This window comes from Ornithorhynchus anatinus, chromosome X5 (genome assembly GCF_004115215.2).
Source record: "Ornithorhynchus anatinus isolate Pmale09 chromosome X5, mOrnAna1.pri.v4, whole genome shotgun sequence".
Lineage (NCBI taxonomy): Eukaryota > Metazoa > Chordata > Mammalia > Monotremata > Ornithorhynchidae > Ornithorhynchus > Ornithorhynchus anatinus.
Window position 1 is genome coordinate 75,405 of NC_041753.1, and position 12,657 is coordinate 88,061.

The window sequence follows — 12,657 nt, forward strand, 5'->3', positions numbered from 1 at the left end:
CCAGGAGGAGCTCCCTAACCACGTCCCACTGGCCCTGCCACTGCCTGATGGGTTCACTCAATTTCATTCGGTAGTATTTATTGAGCACTTAGGCTGGGCCGAGCACTGTGCTAAGCGCTTGGAATGGACAATTGGGCGATAGGGATAACCCCTGCCCAGTGACTCGCCGTCTAAACGGGGGAGACAGACGACGGGGCAGAACGAGACAACATGGTCGGGATAAATAGCATCAGGGCGCTCCCACCGGGGCCGCCCGGGGGAAGCGGGCGGCGCGCGACAGGACCAGAAAATGGAGAGCGTCCATAGGCCCTCTCATTTCTTGCCCGCTTGAGGACTACATTTCCCAGCGGCCCGAGCGCCGAGCATGCGCACTACCGCGCCTGGCGGCGGCCCTTCCCGTCATGCCCTTCGCCGGCAGCGGCCCCCCCCCCCCCTCCCCGCCCGGAGGAGCGGGTCCCAGCGTGCCCCGCGGCGCTCGGCCGGCCCCCTGCCTCCCTTTCCCAGAGGCCTCCGCGTGCGGCCGTTCCGCCGCCCGGCCGGGGACCCCCGAGGGGACCCACGTGACCCCCCGGGACACCCCTCCCCCCTCCCCCCCCCCGGGACCGGACGGCACCGCCCGGGAGCAGCGCGGACCCGGGCCCAGCTCCCCAAGGTGGCAGGACCGGTCGGGCCCCACGGAGGAGGAGGAGGCAGACGATGGGGAGAGGGGGCATCGGGGGCCCCGGGGCCTACGGAGGAGGAGGAGGAGGAGGAGGAGGAGGAGGAGTTGGTGGGGGAGAGGGGAGTGAAAGGGCCGGTCCCCAAGTTCCTCCCGCAGGCCCCGGGCCGGGACGCGGTCGGTGGATGGAGAAGCGGCGTGGCTCAGCGGCAAGACCGCGGGCTTGGGAGTCAGAGGTCACGGGTTCGAATCCCCCTCTGCCACTTGGCAGCTGGGTGACTGTGGGCGAGTCACCTCACTTCTCTGGGCCTCAGTTCCCCCCTCTAAAATGGGGATGAAAACTGGGAGCCTCACGTGGGACCACCCGATGACCCTGCATCTCCCCCAGCGCTTAGAACAGGGCTCGGCCCAGAGTCAGCGCTTAATAAATACCAACATTCGAGAGAAGCAGCGTGGCTCAGTGGAAAGAGCCCGGCCTTGGGAGTCCGCGGTCATGGGTTCGAATCCCGGCCCTGCCCCTTGGCAGCTGGGTGACTGGGCAAGTCACTTCACCGGGCCTCAGTGACCTCATCTGTAAAATGGGGATTAAAACGGTGAGCCCCGCGTGGGGCAACCTGATCACCTTCTATCCCCCAGTGCTTAGAACAGTGCTTTGCACATAGGAAGCACTTAACAAATACCAACATTATTATTGTTATTATTACATCGCTGTCAACTGGGTCTCTCCCACAGCCCCGGCGGCTCGGTCCCGGTCCCGGAGCCATGCGCCTGTCGGCCCTGCTGGCCCGGGTGGCACAGCCGGTGATGCCCCGCGGCTACCGGCGCGGCATGAACCGGCCCGGCTCGCTGGCCGATAAGCGCAGGAACCCCCCGGGGATCAGGCGCCGCCCCGTCCTCCTGGAGCCCATCGCCGACGACGACTGGCACCTTTTCTGCGGGGATACGGTCAGTGACCGGGGACCCCCCCCACGCCGGGGCGCGGGGAAGGGAGGCACGGGAGGCCAGGGACGCGGAAACTCAAGCTCACTTACCGTTTACCAAAGTTCATTGTAAGAGTAACGTTTGTCTCCCCACTCTAGACTCTCAACTCTCTGGAGGCAGGGAATGTGTCCGCTTATTGTTCCAGCGCACTCTCCAAAGTGCTTAGTACAGTGCTTTGCACATAGTAAACACCCAATAAAAGCGACTGAATGAAAGGCCCCCTTCAAGTTCTGCAGACGAATGCTGTTCCCATCCTCAGAGCACACAGCCCCCCCGCACCCTCACCTCCTCCTCCAAGACCTTCCCCGACCTCCTCTTCACAAACAGCCACTTAAGTGTCCCCCAAGCCCGGGCCTGGAAGTCCGAAGAACCAGGTTCTAATCCTAGCTCTGTGGGGTGACCTTGGACAAGTCACTTCTCTGTGCTTCAGTTACCTCATCTGTAAAATGGGGATTAAGACTGTGACCCCCCCCACGTGGGACATGGACTGTGTCCAACCTGATCAGTTTTATACCTACCCGTGCGCTTAATACGGTGCCGGGTAGACAATGAGCCCTTAAATATCAATTAAAGAAAAAAAATTCAGACTGAATTTCTTGAGCACGGGCTCTTGTACACATCTCCTATTCTTTCATCCTCCTAAAATGATGATGGCATTTGTTAAGCTCTTACTATGTGCCAAGCAATGTTTTAGGCAGGGAAATAATAATGATATTGTTCAAGCGCTTATCTAAGTGCTGGGGTAGATACAAGGTTGTCCCACGTGGGGCTCACAGACTGCATCCCCATATCCAGATGAGGTCACTGAGGCACAGAGAAGTCTAGTGACTTGCCCGAGGTCACACAGCAGACAAGTGGCAGAGCCGGGATTAGAACCCATGACCTCCGACTCCCGAGCCCGGGCTCTTTCCAGTATCTTAGTATCATTTTACCGTTTGCCTCAGTATATCGTCAACTCATCGAGGACACGGGTGAGCTCGACTAATTCTACACACAATAAGTACAACTGATTAGTTGTGGGGGGCAGAGGGAGGCACAGAGAAGCAAACAGAAATTCAGTACCTGTTCTCCCTCCCTCTTAGACTGTGAGCCCCATGGAGAAGAGGGGCCGGGACCCATGTAATCATCTTGTATCTACCCCAGGGCTCAGTACGGGGTTTGCCACATAGTTAAGCACTCAGCAGATACCAGAGTTATTACGGAGAGGGTCTGGGTCGGGCTGGTACCGACCCATCTCCCTCCCCCTTCTCCGCCTTCCAGGTGGAGATCCTGATTGGCCACCACAAGGGAAGGCAGGGGAAAGTGAACCAGGTCATCCGGGAGCGAAACTGGGTCGTGGTGGAGGGTCTGAACACGGTCAGTTGGTTGGGAGTTGGGAGGGAATGAACCATCGAGGGAGGCGGGGGTAGATTCAATCGGTTTGGCGCTGGGAAACAGACTAAATGACCATGGAGTAAGGGAGTGGGGGTGAGGGTGTGGGGCTGGACTACCGTGAGACCGGGAGGGAAACAGACTAAACCACCACGGGGCCAGGACGAGGACCAGACTACCCCTCCGTGGGACCGAGAGGCCCAGGCAGACTAACTCACCCTGAGAATGGGAGGGGGAGCTGGAGAAAATAGCCAGGGGGTGGGAGAGGCAGGTGACGGCGACAGGATTGCGGCTCACCTCCCCCTCCCCCTCGGATCCCCGACCCCAACCCGTGCGCAGCATTTCCGCTACATCGGCCGTACGGAAGACCACTACGGGACCATGATCCCGAGCGAAGCCCCGCTGCTGCACGACCAAGTGACGCTGGTCGATCCCACCGACAGGTACCCGCGAGGGGGTGGCGGCGCTCACGGGAGCGAGGGAAGGTGACCTGCGGCGGGGCAGGGTGGAGGTTAGACCTGGGGCTGTGGCCGGAGCCAGCTCAGCCGCAGCGCATCTGTCCCCGTCAGGAAACCGACGACGATCGAGTGGAGATACACAGAGGAGGGAGAGCGGGTGCGGGTGTCCACGCGGACGGGTCGGATCATCCCCAAGCCAGAGTTCCCCAGACCCGACGGCATCGTCCCGGAGCAGTGGATCGGTGAGGACGGGTGCCGCGGTGGTGGTCGGGGGGGTGGTGTGTCACGGCAGGGAGGCTGACGGGCGCACACGTCCCCCGAACCCAGACGGTCCCAAGGACACGAGCGTGGAGGCGGCGCTGGAGCGGACTTACGTGCCCAGCCTGCGAACCCTCGGGGAGGAGGTGATGGAAAAGATGGGGATCGTGGAGACGAGGAGGCCGAGGAAAGTTTACTGGTACTGAGCCCCTCCACGGGACCCCGCCCGCTCGCCCGCCCACAGTCCCTGTCCAATAAAGAGATGCTTCTCCTGGTCGCCGTGCCGTCCCGTGTCCGTCTTGGGTGCTCCCGGCCGGCCTGGGGAGCCCGCGGGGAGCCGGGCCGCTCAGGATTGGGTCACCAGGCTGCGCAGGCTTCCGGGGACCACGGGCCATTTGGTGGCCACCAGCACCAGGTTTCGGGGGGAGAGCTCCGGGCAAAACAGGGGTAGCACCTCCGCCTGGCAGCCTGGGGGAGGAGGGCGCGGTCAGCGGTGTCCAGCGCGACCTCGGCCCCGCTCCCTCCCCCGACCCCACCGCCACCTTGCTCCTGCAAGAAGAGCACCCGGTCCAGCAGCACGAGGGTCTCGGCCAGCGGGGCCAGCAGCTGCAGCAGGGAGACGAACGCCGTGACGCGGGGCTCCTGGGCCAGGCGGGCCCCGACGGCTGCCTTGTCCAGCGGCGTGGTCGGATCCAGGCCCACTTGCTGCAGGCCCCTGCTGGCATACCTGCCGGCAGAAGCGGTCTCAGCGCCGGCCCGCCCCCCCACGCCCGCCAGCTCCCTGGCAGCCCCCGGCCCACCTACCTCCGGGCGGAGGTGGCGTCGGCCCCACCGGGTCTCCCGCCCCCAGCCCGGGGCTCCCCGTCATCCCCCCGGCGGTCCCCAGCCCAGCCTCACTCCTCGAACGGCAGCCGGTGAGCGCGGGGGATTCCCTGCAGGCCGGGGCGCAGCAGGCCGGGGCGGGCGCGGCGGATCTCAGGCTCCAGCGCCGCCCGGTAGCAGTGGACGCGCAGGCCGGGACTGGCCCTCCGCAGGCGGCGGCCGTGGCCCTCCTGTGCGTGGCAGGCGGCTTCGCGGCTGCGGTAGGGCAGCTCGTGGCCCGGGAGGCCCCGGACCCAGGTGCTGAGCGGGTAGCCCGGGGCGGACGGGGCGTCCGGGGCCGACCGGGTCTCCGTGCTCAGGCGCATGTAGCAGCAGCCCACGGAGACCAGCGCGGCCGCGCCGGGGCTCCCGGCGAACAGGCGCAGCAGGGAGGGGCTCAGGTCGCCGCAGGCGTGCAGCCCGGCCAGCAGCACGCGACGCTCCGGCCCCGCCAGGGCCACCGGAAAGTCCTGCCACGGGGCCACGGGGTCCACCCGCCCCACCACGTGCCGGGGCGCCTGGGGCCGGCTGTCCTTCGGGGCCTGCGGACGAGAGAGAGGTGGATCCGGCAGGAGTCGCGGTGGGCCTCAGCCCCGCGGCCCCGGTCCATTCATTCATTCATTCATTCAATAGGATTTATTGAGTGCTTACTATGTGCAGAGCACTGTACTAAGCGCTCGGAATGGACAAGTCGGTAACAGAGACGGTCCCTGCCCTTTGGGCTTACGGTCTAATCGGGGGAGACAGACAAGAACAATGGCAATAAATAGAATCGAGGGGAAGCACATCTCATTAAAACAATAGCAGATAAATTGAATCAGGGTGATGTACATCTCATTAACAAAATAAATAGGGTGACGAAGATATATACAGTTGAGGGGTCGAGGACAGTGCTGAGGGGAGGGGAACGGGAGAGGGGGAGGAGCAGAGGGAAACGGGGGAGGAGAGGGTTTAGCTGCGGAGAGGTGAAGGGGGGGTAGAGGGAAAAGGGGAGCTCAGTCTGGGAAGGCCTCTTGGAGGAGGTGAGCTTTAAGTAGGGTTTTGAAGAGGGGAAGGGAATTGGGAGGGCTGAGGGGCTCACCCCGCTTCTCCTCCGCTCCTCCTTCTCCAGCGTGTCCAGCAGCTCCCGATCGAAGCGCTGAGCCGTGTCCACCAGCCTCGGCTCCGCCTCCACGGCCACCACGCGCAGACCCAGGCCGCAGGCCAGGTAGCGGCTCAGGTGGCCCTGGGGGGGAAGGAGGTGCGGGCGGGTGGGTCCCCTGGGAGGAGGGGTGACCCGCCCTCCCCCCACCCCCATCCATCCCCACAGAGGGCTCTGGGAGAATCAGCAGGAACGGACCTGGCCGGACCCCACGTCCACCACTTGGTCACAGCCGGTCAGCTCGCTCAGCCGCCGCACCACCTGCCGACCGGGAAGGGAGCCGGGGGTGAGGGTCGGGCCGGGCCCCGGGGCTCGGGCTAGCTTTCCCCGGGCCCCTCGGCTCCCCGCCCCGCCGCCCCGGGCCCAGCGCTCGTGCCTGTCCCAGCCGGTGGATCTCGTGCTGCTTCTTGGGTCGGACGTGTCGGCGGAAGGGGGCGGGGAGCAGGGGGCTCTGGGCCGGGTTGCCCTCGAACTCGGAGCTGGGGTTCGCCGGCACCCGGGAGAAGCACAGACTGTGGGCGGTCACCCTCAGGGCCAGCAGGGTCAGCGGCCACACGGCCCGGAACCTAGAGGAGCCCGGCGGCCCGAGGGGTCAACGCCGCCCCGACCCTGCCCGCCCTCCCTCCCTCCCCGGGAAGAGAGGAAGCCCCTCGGTAGCCGAGGAGGTGGCGGTCGGGGGCGGGGGGGGGGGGAAACAGGTCACTCGTTGGTTTTGCCCTGTCCTGAGCATCTAGCAGAGGGCACCCTACCCAGAGATACTCAATACACGACATTAGTAGGACAGAAACAGCGTGGCTTAGCGGAAAGAGCCCGGGCTTGGAAGTCAGAGGTCGCGGGTTCTCATCTGTCCCTGTGGCGCAATCGGTTAGCGCGTTGGGCGGTTAACCGAAAGGTTGGTGGTTCGAGCCCACCCAGGGATGGAGCATTCGTTCGAGAAGCAGCGTGGCTCAGTGGAAAGGGCCCGGGCTGGGGAGTCAGAGATCATGGGTTCGAATCCCCGCTCCGCCACTCGTCAGCGGGGTGACTGTGGGCAAGTCACTTGACTTCTCCAGGCCTCAGTTCCCTCATCTGTCAAATGGGGATGAAGACTGGGAGCCTCATGTGGGACCACCCGATGACCCTGGATCTCCCCCAGCGCTTAGAACAGTGCTCGGCCCAGAGTCAGCGCTTAATAAATACCAACATTCGAGAGAAGCAGGGTGGCTCAGTGGAAAGAGCCCAGCCTTGGGAGTCAGAGGCCATGGGTTGGAATCCTGGCTCTGCCCCTTGGCAGCTGGGTGACCGTGGGCAAGTCACTTCCCTTCTCTTGGCCTCAGTGATCTCATCTGTAAAATGGGGATCAGATCTGTGAGGTCTGTGTGCGACAACCCGATCACCTTCTATCCCCCATTGCTTGGAACAGTGCTCTGCACATAGGAAACGCTTAACAAATACCAACATTATTATTATTATTATTATTATTATTATTAATCCCGGCTCCGCCACTGATCAGCTGTGTGACCTCGGGGCGAGTCACTTCACCTCTCCGTGCCTCAGTTCCCTCACCTGGAAAAGGGGGATGAAGTCGGTGAGAGGCCCCACGTGGAACCACCTGATGGCCACGGCACGACTCCAGCGCTTAGCACATCGTAAGGGCTTAGCCATTACCACTTGTCAGCTGGGTGACCTCAGGCAGGTCCCTCGACTTCTCTGGGCCTCAGTGACCTCATCTGTCAAATGGGGATGAAGCCTGGGAGCCTCCCGTGGGGCCACCTGATGATCCTGCATCTCCCGCAGCGCTCTGCGCAGAGTAGGCGCTGAACAAATACCAACGTTATTATTACTACCCCGTGGGGGGAGGCCGGGAGCGGGGGAAGGAAGAGGGAGGAGGGTCCCGTGTCCCCCCGTCCCTTACGTGTTCCCGGCGTTGGCGGCCGGGGGCCGCAGCAGGGCGGCGTCCAGCTCCGGACCGCTCAGCCCGTCCAGCGCCTCCTGCCAGGCGAACGGGAGCTTCGACCACAGGTCGTCGGTGAAGAACTCCTGGCCGGGGCGGAGGGGGAGGGGGAGGGGGAGGGGGTCGGAGGTCAGGGGTCGGGGGTCGCCTCCGCCCTCCGCCCTCCGCCCTCCCCCACGCCCCGGTGGGCCGCGGCCCTTCGCACTCACAACGATGGAGGAGTCGAGCAGGGAGCCGTGGAGGCCCAGGACGCGCGTGAGGGCCACCGCCAGGTCGCGGGCCCCGGAGGCGGGCTGTCCGGCCATGCCGCCCACGGCGGGGGTTCGGGCCGGTCCCGGGCCTCAGTGACCCTTGACCCCGGGGGCCCAACGGGGTAGGGGCTCTGGGACACGTGCCGCCCTCGCGCGCCGCCTGGCGGGGGCGAAGGGGATTTGGGACCCCCTTCTTGCCGCGGCCGGTGACGTCATAGACCCGCGACGGCCCCGCCCCACCCACCCTCCCTCCCTCCGTCCCCCCGTCCCCCGCTCGTCCCGGCCGACGAGCCGCCCCCCCCCCCTCCGGGCTCCCGGCGGCGGGGCCTCGATCGGCGCGGCGCGAGGAGGAGACGGAGGAGGAGACGGCGGCGCGCGGTGGCTCCGGGCCGCGGGCGCAGGCGCGCGAGGAAGGGGGAGGGGGAGGCCCCTCCGGCGACTGCGCAGGCGCGAGGCCACGTGCCCGCCTTCCGGCTCCTTCCCTCCACTTCCGGCCTGGGCCGTTTTAAGCCGGAGCGGTGGTGAGTGGCCCGTGGGCTGCCGGGGTCGGGGATGCACCCCCCGGGATTCTAGTAACTGTCGAATGGGGATTAAATCGGTGCTGATTCAATAATGTTGGTCTCTGTTGAGCGCTTACTCTGTGCAGAGCACTGTTCTAAGCGCTGGGGAGATATAGAGAAGCAGCGTGGCTCAGCGGAAGGAGCAGGGGTTTTGGAGGCAGAGGTCATGGGTTCGAATCCCAGCTCTGCCCCTTGTCAGCTGGGTGGCGGTGGGCGAGTCACTTCACTGGGCCTCAGTGACCTCATCTGGGAAATGGGGATGAAGACCGGGAGCCCCACGTGGGACAACTTCATTCCCTTGTGTCTACCCCAGCGCTTCGAACAGTGCTGGGCACATAGTAAGCGCTTAACAAATACCAACGTTATTATTATTATTATCACGGGGTCATCAGGTTGTCCCACGTGGGGCCCCCAGGCTTCCATCCCCATTTTCCAGATGAGGTCACTGAGGCCCAGAGAAGTGACTCGCCCACCGTCACCCAGCTGACAAGGGGCAGAGCTGGGATTCGAATCCATGACCTCTGACTCCCCAGCCCGGGCTCTTTCCCCTGAGCCACGCTGCTTCTGGCCTCTCGTCCATCTCTCCCCCTCCGTGCCCGATGATCATCGTAATGGTGGGGGTGGTTAAGCGCTCACTCTGTGCCAAGCACTCCTCTAAGCGCTGGGGGCGGATCCCAGGTCATCAGGTGGTTCTCCCCCCCCCCCCCCCCGTGGGGCACAGTCTTCATCCCCATTTGACAGATGAGATCACCAAGGCACAGAGAAGTGAAGGGGCTTGCCCAAAGTCACACAGCTGACGAGTGGCGGAGTAGGGATTAGAACCCACAACCTCTGACTCCCAAGCTTGGGCTCTTTCCACTAAGTCCCGCCCGATCCCGTGTGGACGGGGAGGGGAGGGATCAGTCCGGGAAGGGCTACGCGGACCCAGGTCATTCATTTTATCATATTTATTAAGTGCTTACTATGTGCAGGGCACTGTACTAAGCGCTTATAATAACGTCATTTGATAAGTGCATACAATGGGCAAAGCCCTGTTCGAAGCCCTGGGGTAGATCCACGGTAATCAGGGTGTCCCACAGAGGGCTCACAGACTTCATCCCCATTTTACAGATGAGGGAATTGAGGCCCAGAAAAGTGAAGTGCTTTGCCCAAAGTCACCCAGCTGACAAGTGGCAGAAGGGGAATTAGAACCCACGACCTCTGACTCCCAAGCCCGGGCTCTTTCCGCTAAGCCACGTCGGCCAGAGGGAGGAGTAGATCGCCGTCCCCGGCTCGGCCCGAGGTCCTCCCAGCCACCCGCAACATGTCTGCCCGGGCGGGATTCCATTTCACTCGATCGTATTTATTGAGCGCTCACCCGTGTCCGCAGCGCTGAAACATCCTCTCGTTTTCATCGTTTCCCCTTCCCTTCCTCCTGTCTGCAGATCGTTTCGTGTCTCTCCATGGAGGCTGGAAGCTCCTTGCATTCATTCATTCGTTCATTCGATCATATTTATTGAGCGCTTACTGTGTGCAGAGCACTGTACTAGGCACTTGGAATGGACAATTCGGCAACAGATAGGGACCATCCCTGCCCAGTCTAAAGGGGAAGACAGACAAAACAAAACAAGTAGTCGGGCGTCAATACCGTCAAGATAAATAGAGTCATAGATGTATATACATCATTAATAAAATAGAGTAATATGTATAAATATACACAAGTGCTGTGGGGAGGGGAAGGGGGTAGAGCAGAGAGAGGGAGTCGGGGGAATGGGGGGGTAGGGCTCAGTCTGGGAAGGGCTCTGGGAGGAGGCGATTTCCCAGTAGGGCCTTGAAAAGGGGAAGAGAGTTAGTTTGGCAGATGTGAGGAAGGAGGGCATTCCAGCTCAGCAGTAGGACGTGGGACAGGCGAGAACGAGGCCCAGTGAAGAGGTGAGCGGCAGCAGAGGAGCGGAGTGTGCGGGCTGGACTGGAGAAGGAGAGAAAGGAGGTGAGGTAGGAGGGGGACAGGGGATGGACAGCTTTGAAGCCAAGAGTGAGGAGTTTTTGTTTCATTGGTTGTTCCCTAACCAATCGGTGAATCAACCGTCGGTGTTTATCGAGTGCTTACCTTGTGCAGAGAGCACCCGTCCTTCTGTTCGGCATAAGCAGCGTGGCTTAGTGGATAGAGCACGGGCCTGGGAGTCAGGAGGACCTGGCATCATCTGTAAAATGGGGAGAAGAATGTGAGCCCCACCTGGTGGGACAGGGACTGTGTTCGACGTGATTTAACTCGTATAATAATAATGACTGTGGTGTTTGTTAAGCACTTACTGTGTACCGGGCACTGTACTAAGCGCCGGGGTGAATACAAGCAAATCTACCCTAACGCTTAAAACAGTGCTGGGCACGTAGGGCTTAACAAGTACCACGGTTATCATTTAATTGTTATGGTCACTCTCCCTGATGGAGTCGGAACGGGGCCCTGCGCGTATTCTGTGCTCAGTAGGCGCTTTCGATCGATCAATCGGCCGACTGTCCTTCCAGGAATCCATGTGCAGTAGGATGACCAGGGCGTGACCCCGCCGTGCCCACCCTGTGACCCCAGCCATGTCCACTCTGCTTCTCAATGTGTCCTTGGAACCCCCGCCGGGTACCGCCACCCCTCCACGGTGCCAGTCGGCTCTCCGTCACCAGCGCTTCTTGAAGCGCCGGCGCTTCCTAGAGCGCCGGAGACTCCTGAAGGAGAAGCAGCTACCACCCCGTAGCGCCGCTCCCCGCAAGGACAAGCGCCCCGCCTCCCGGGAGCCTCAGGAGCAGCCCTGTGTCCCGCCGGTCCCCCCCACACAGACGGGTGCCGTGGCCTGGGTCACCCCGGCCGCCAGAGGGAAGGGGGCGGCAGCCCGGACCCTCCCGTCCGAGGAAGAGCTGCTGAGCGAGTTCGCCGCCGGCAGCGACGCCGGGGTGGCCAGGGACCTGGCCAAGGTGGTGGCCGTGGACTGCGAGATGGTGGGGACGGGGCCCCACGGCCGCTGTAACTCCCTGGCCCGCTGCAGCGTCGTCAGCTATCACGGCGACGTGCTCTACGACCGCTACGTGCGGCCGCCCTGCCCCATCGTCGACTATCGCACCTGCTGGAGCGGGATCCGCAAAAAGCACATGGCCAACGCCGTCCCCTTCCAGGCTGCCCGCAAGGAGGTGGGGGACCCCGAGGGGAGGGGAAGAGGGACCGGGGGTTGGGGGAGGGATAGAAAGACCTCCCGGAGGCGGCGGGGCGGGGGGTGGTCCTTGTGCTCAGAGGTGAGGGAGGGGAAGAACGTTCTCTGCGGGGCCCACCTGTCCCCCTCTCCACTCGGGGTCTGGGGAGATGTCGATGAGGTCAGTCAGACAGCCAGTTGTATTTGAGCACTTACTGCGTGCAGAGCGCTGTTACTAAGAGTTCAGGAGAGTACAATGGCACAGACGCATTCCTTGCTCGTAAGGAGCTTACAGCCTGGAGGGGGAGGCAAATTTTGAAATAACTAACTAAAATTACAGGCTTGTGCTTAATTGCTGTGAAGCTGGGCGGCCAGGGGTTGAATACTGTCTGTGTCACTGCCCAGTTAAGGGTCCTGCTCCCCTGCTCCCCACCCATCGCCGAGGCTGGGTGATGACTTGACCACGTGTCCATCCGTCCCCCGCTCCAGATCCTGAAGCTGCTGGCAGGCAAGGTGGTGATCGGTCACGCCGTGCACAACGACTTCAAGGCCCTGCACTATTCCCACCCGCGCAGCCTGACGCGCGACACCTCCCGCATCCCCCTCCTCAACCGCCGCGCCGGCTTCCCCGAGCGCGAGGCCATCTCCCTCAAGCGCCTGACCAAGCAGCTGCTGCATCGGGACATCCAGGTACCCATAGCCCCACCCCCTCCGGGTCCTTTCTTTGACACCCCGGGGTCCCGTCCCTCACCCCCTGCCCCCCATCCCCTGCCCGCCCGCAACTGCGCATTCTTCTCCCCCAGACCGGGTCCCAGGGGCACTCGTCAGTCGAGGACGCCAGAGCGACCATGGACCTGTACAAGGTGGTAGAAGACGAATGGGAGGAGGTGCTGCGCCGGACGCCCCAGACCGACTGACCACGGAGACGACGGGGCTGCCCCTTGGGAAGAGGCAGGGCGGGGAGGGTGGAGGAAGAACCAAAAGAACAAGGCCCACACCCCATCAGAAGAGAATCTTCAATGGGACACGG

General features: G+C 62.9%; 3 protein-coding genes and 1 non-coding gene across 4 annotated transcripts; 3 read left to right on the plus strand and 1 right to left on the minus strand.

Moving 5' to 3' along the window:
* Positions 1 to 549: 549 nt before the first annotated feature.
* On the plus strand, positions 550 to 4,002 carry MRPL24 (mitochondrial ribosomal protein L24). The gene is made up of 6 exons (XM_029055985.2): positions 550 to 652; positions 1,391 to 1,603; positions 2,900 to 2,995; positions 3,350 to 3,453; positions 3,580 to 3,710; positions 3,796 to 4,002. The coding sequence occupies exons 2-6, from the start codon at positions 1,421 to 1,423 to the stop codon at positions 3,930 to 3,932; spliced, it is 651 nt and encodes a 216-aa protein (XP_028911818.1). The 5' UTR covers positions 550 to 652; positions 1,391 to 1,420; the 3' UTR covers positions 3,933 to 4,002.
* Positions 3,899 to 8,145, minus strand: RRNAD1 (ribosomal RNA adenine dimethylase domain containing 1). Its single transcript, XM_029055984.2, has 8 exons — positions 7,871 to 8,145; positions 7,623 to 7,747; positions 6,105 to 6,294; positions 5,927 to 5,989; positions 5,669 to 5,812; positions 4,624 to 5,129; positions 4,269 to 4,453; positions 3,899 to 4,194 (listed from the first exon to the last, which is right to left on the minus strand). The coding sequence occupies exons 1-8, from the start codon at positions 7,964 to 7,966 to the stop codon at positions 4,073 to 4,075; spliced, it is 1,431 nt and encodes a 476-aa protein (XP_028911817.1). The 5' UTR covers positions 7,967 to 8,145; the 3' UTR covers positions 3,899 to 4,072.
* TRNAN-GUU lies at positions 6,575 to 6,648 on the plus strand. Its single transcript has one exon. It is a non-coding gene; the product is annotated as a tRNA-Asn (tRNA).
* A 149-nt stretch (positions 8,146 to 8,294) lies between the features above and the next one.
* Positions 8,295 to 12,657, plus strand: ISG20L2 (interferon stimulated exonuclease gene 20 like 2). The gene is made up of 4 exons (XM_029056197.2): positions 8,295 to 8,433; positions 10,978 to 11,628; positions 12,117 to 12,317; positions 12,431 to 12,657. Exons 2-4 carry the CDS (start codon positions 11,041 to 11,043, stop codon positions 12,542 to 12,544), a joined length of 903 nt encoding a protein of 300 aa, XP_028912030.1. The 5' UTR covers positions 8,295 to 8,433; positions 10,978 to 11,040; the 3' UTR covers positions 12,545 to 12,657.

Coding starts and splice junctions, on each gene's coding strand:
- MRPL24 (XM_029055985.2), top strand. CDS start 1,421: ATGCGCCTGTCGGCCCTGCTGGCCCGGGTGGCACAGCCGGTGATGCCC. Junction 2,996..3,349: donor TGGTGGAGGGTCTGAACACG/GTCAGTTGGTTG, acceptor ACCCGTGCGCAG/CATTTCCGCTACATCGGCCG. Junction 3,454..3,579: donor CTGGTCGATCCCACCGACAG/GTACCCGCGAGG, acceptor TGTCCCCGTCAG/GAAACCGACGACGATCGAGT.
- RRNAD1 (XM_029055984.2), bottom strand. CDS start 7,966: ATGGCCGGACAGCCCGCCTCCGGGGCCCGCGACCTGGCGGTGGCCCTC. Junction 7,748..7,870: donor TGCTCGACTCCTCCATCGTT/GTGAGTGCGAAG, acceptor CGCCCCGGCCAG/GAGTTCTTCACCGACGACCT. Junction 4,195..4,268: donor GCTCTTCTTGCAGGAGCAAG/GTGGCGGTGGGG, acceptor CTCCTCCCCCAG/GCTGCCAGGCGGAGGTGCTA.
- ISG20L2 (XM_029056197.2), top strand. CDS start 11,041: ATGTCCACTCTGCTTCTCAATGTGTCCTTGGAACCCCCGCCGGGTACC. Junction 11,629..12,116: donor TCCAGGCTGCCCGCAAGGAG/GTGGGGGACCCC, acceptor CCCCCGCTCCAG/ATCCTGAAGCTGCTGGCAGG. Junction 12,318..12,430: donor TGCTGCATCGGGACATCCAG/GTACCCATAGCC, acceptor CTTCTCCCCCAG/ACCGGGTCCCAGGGGCACTC.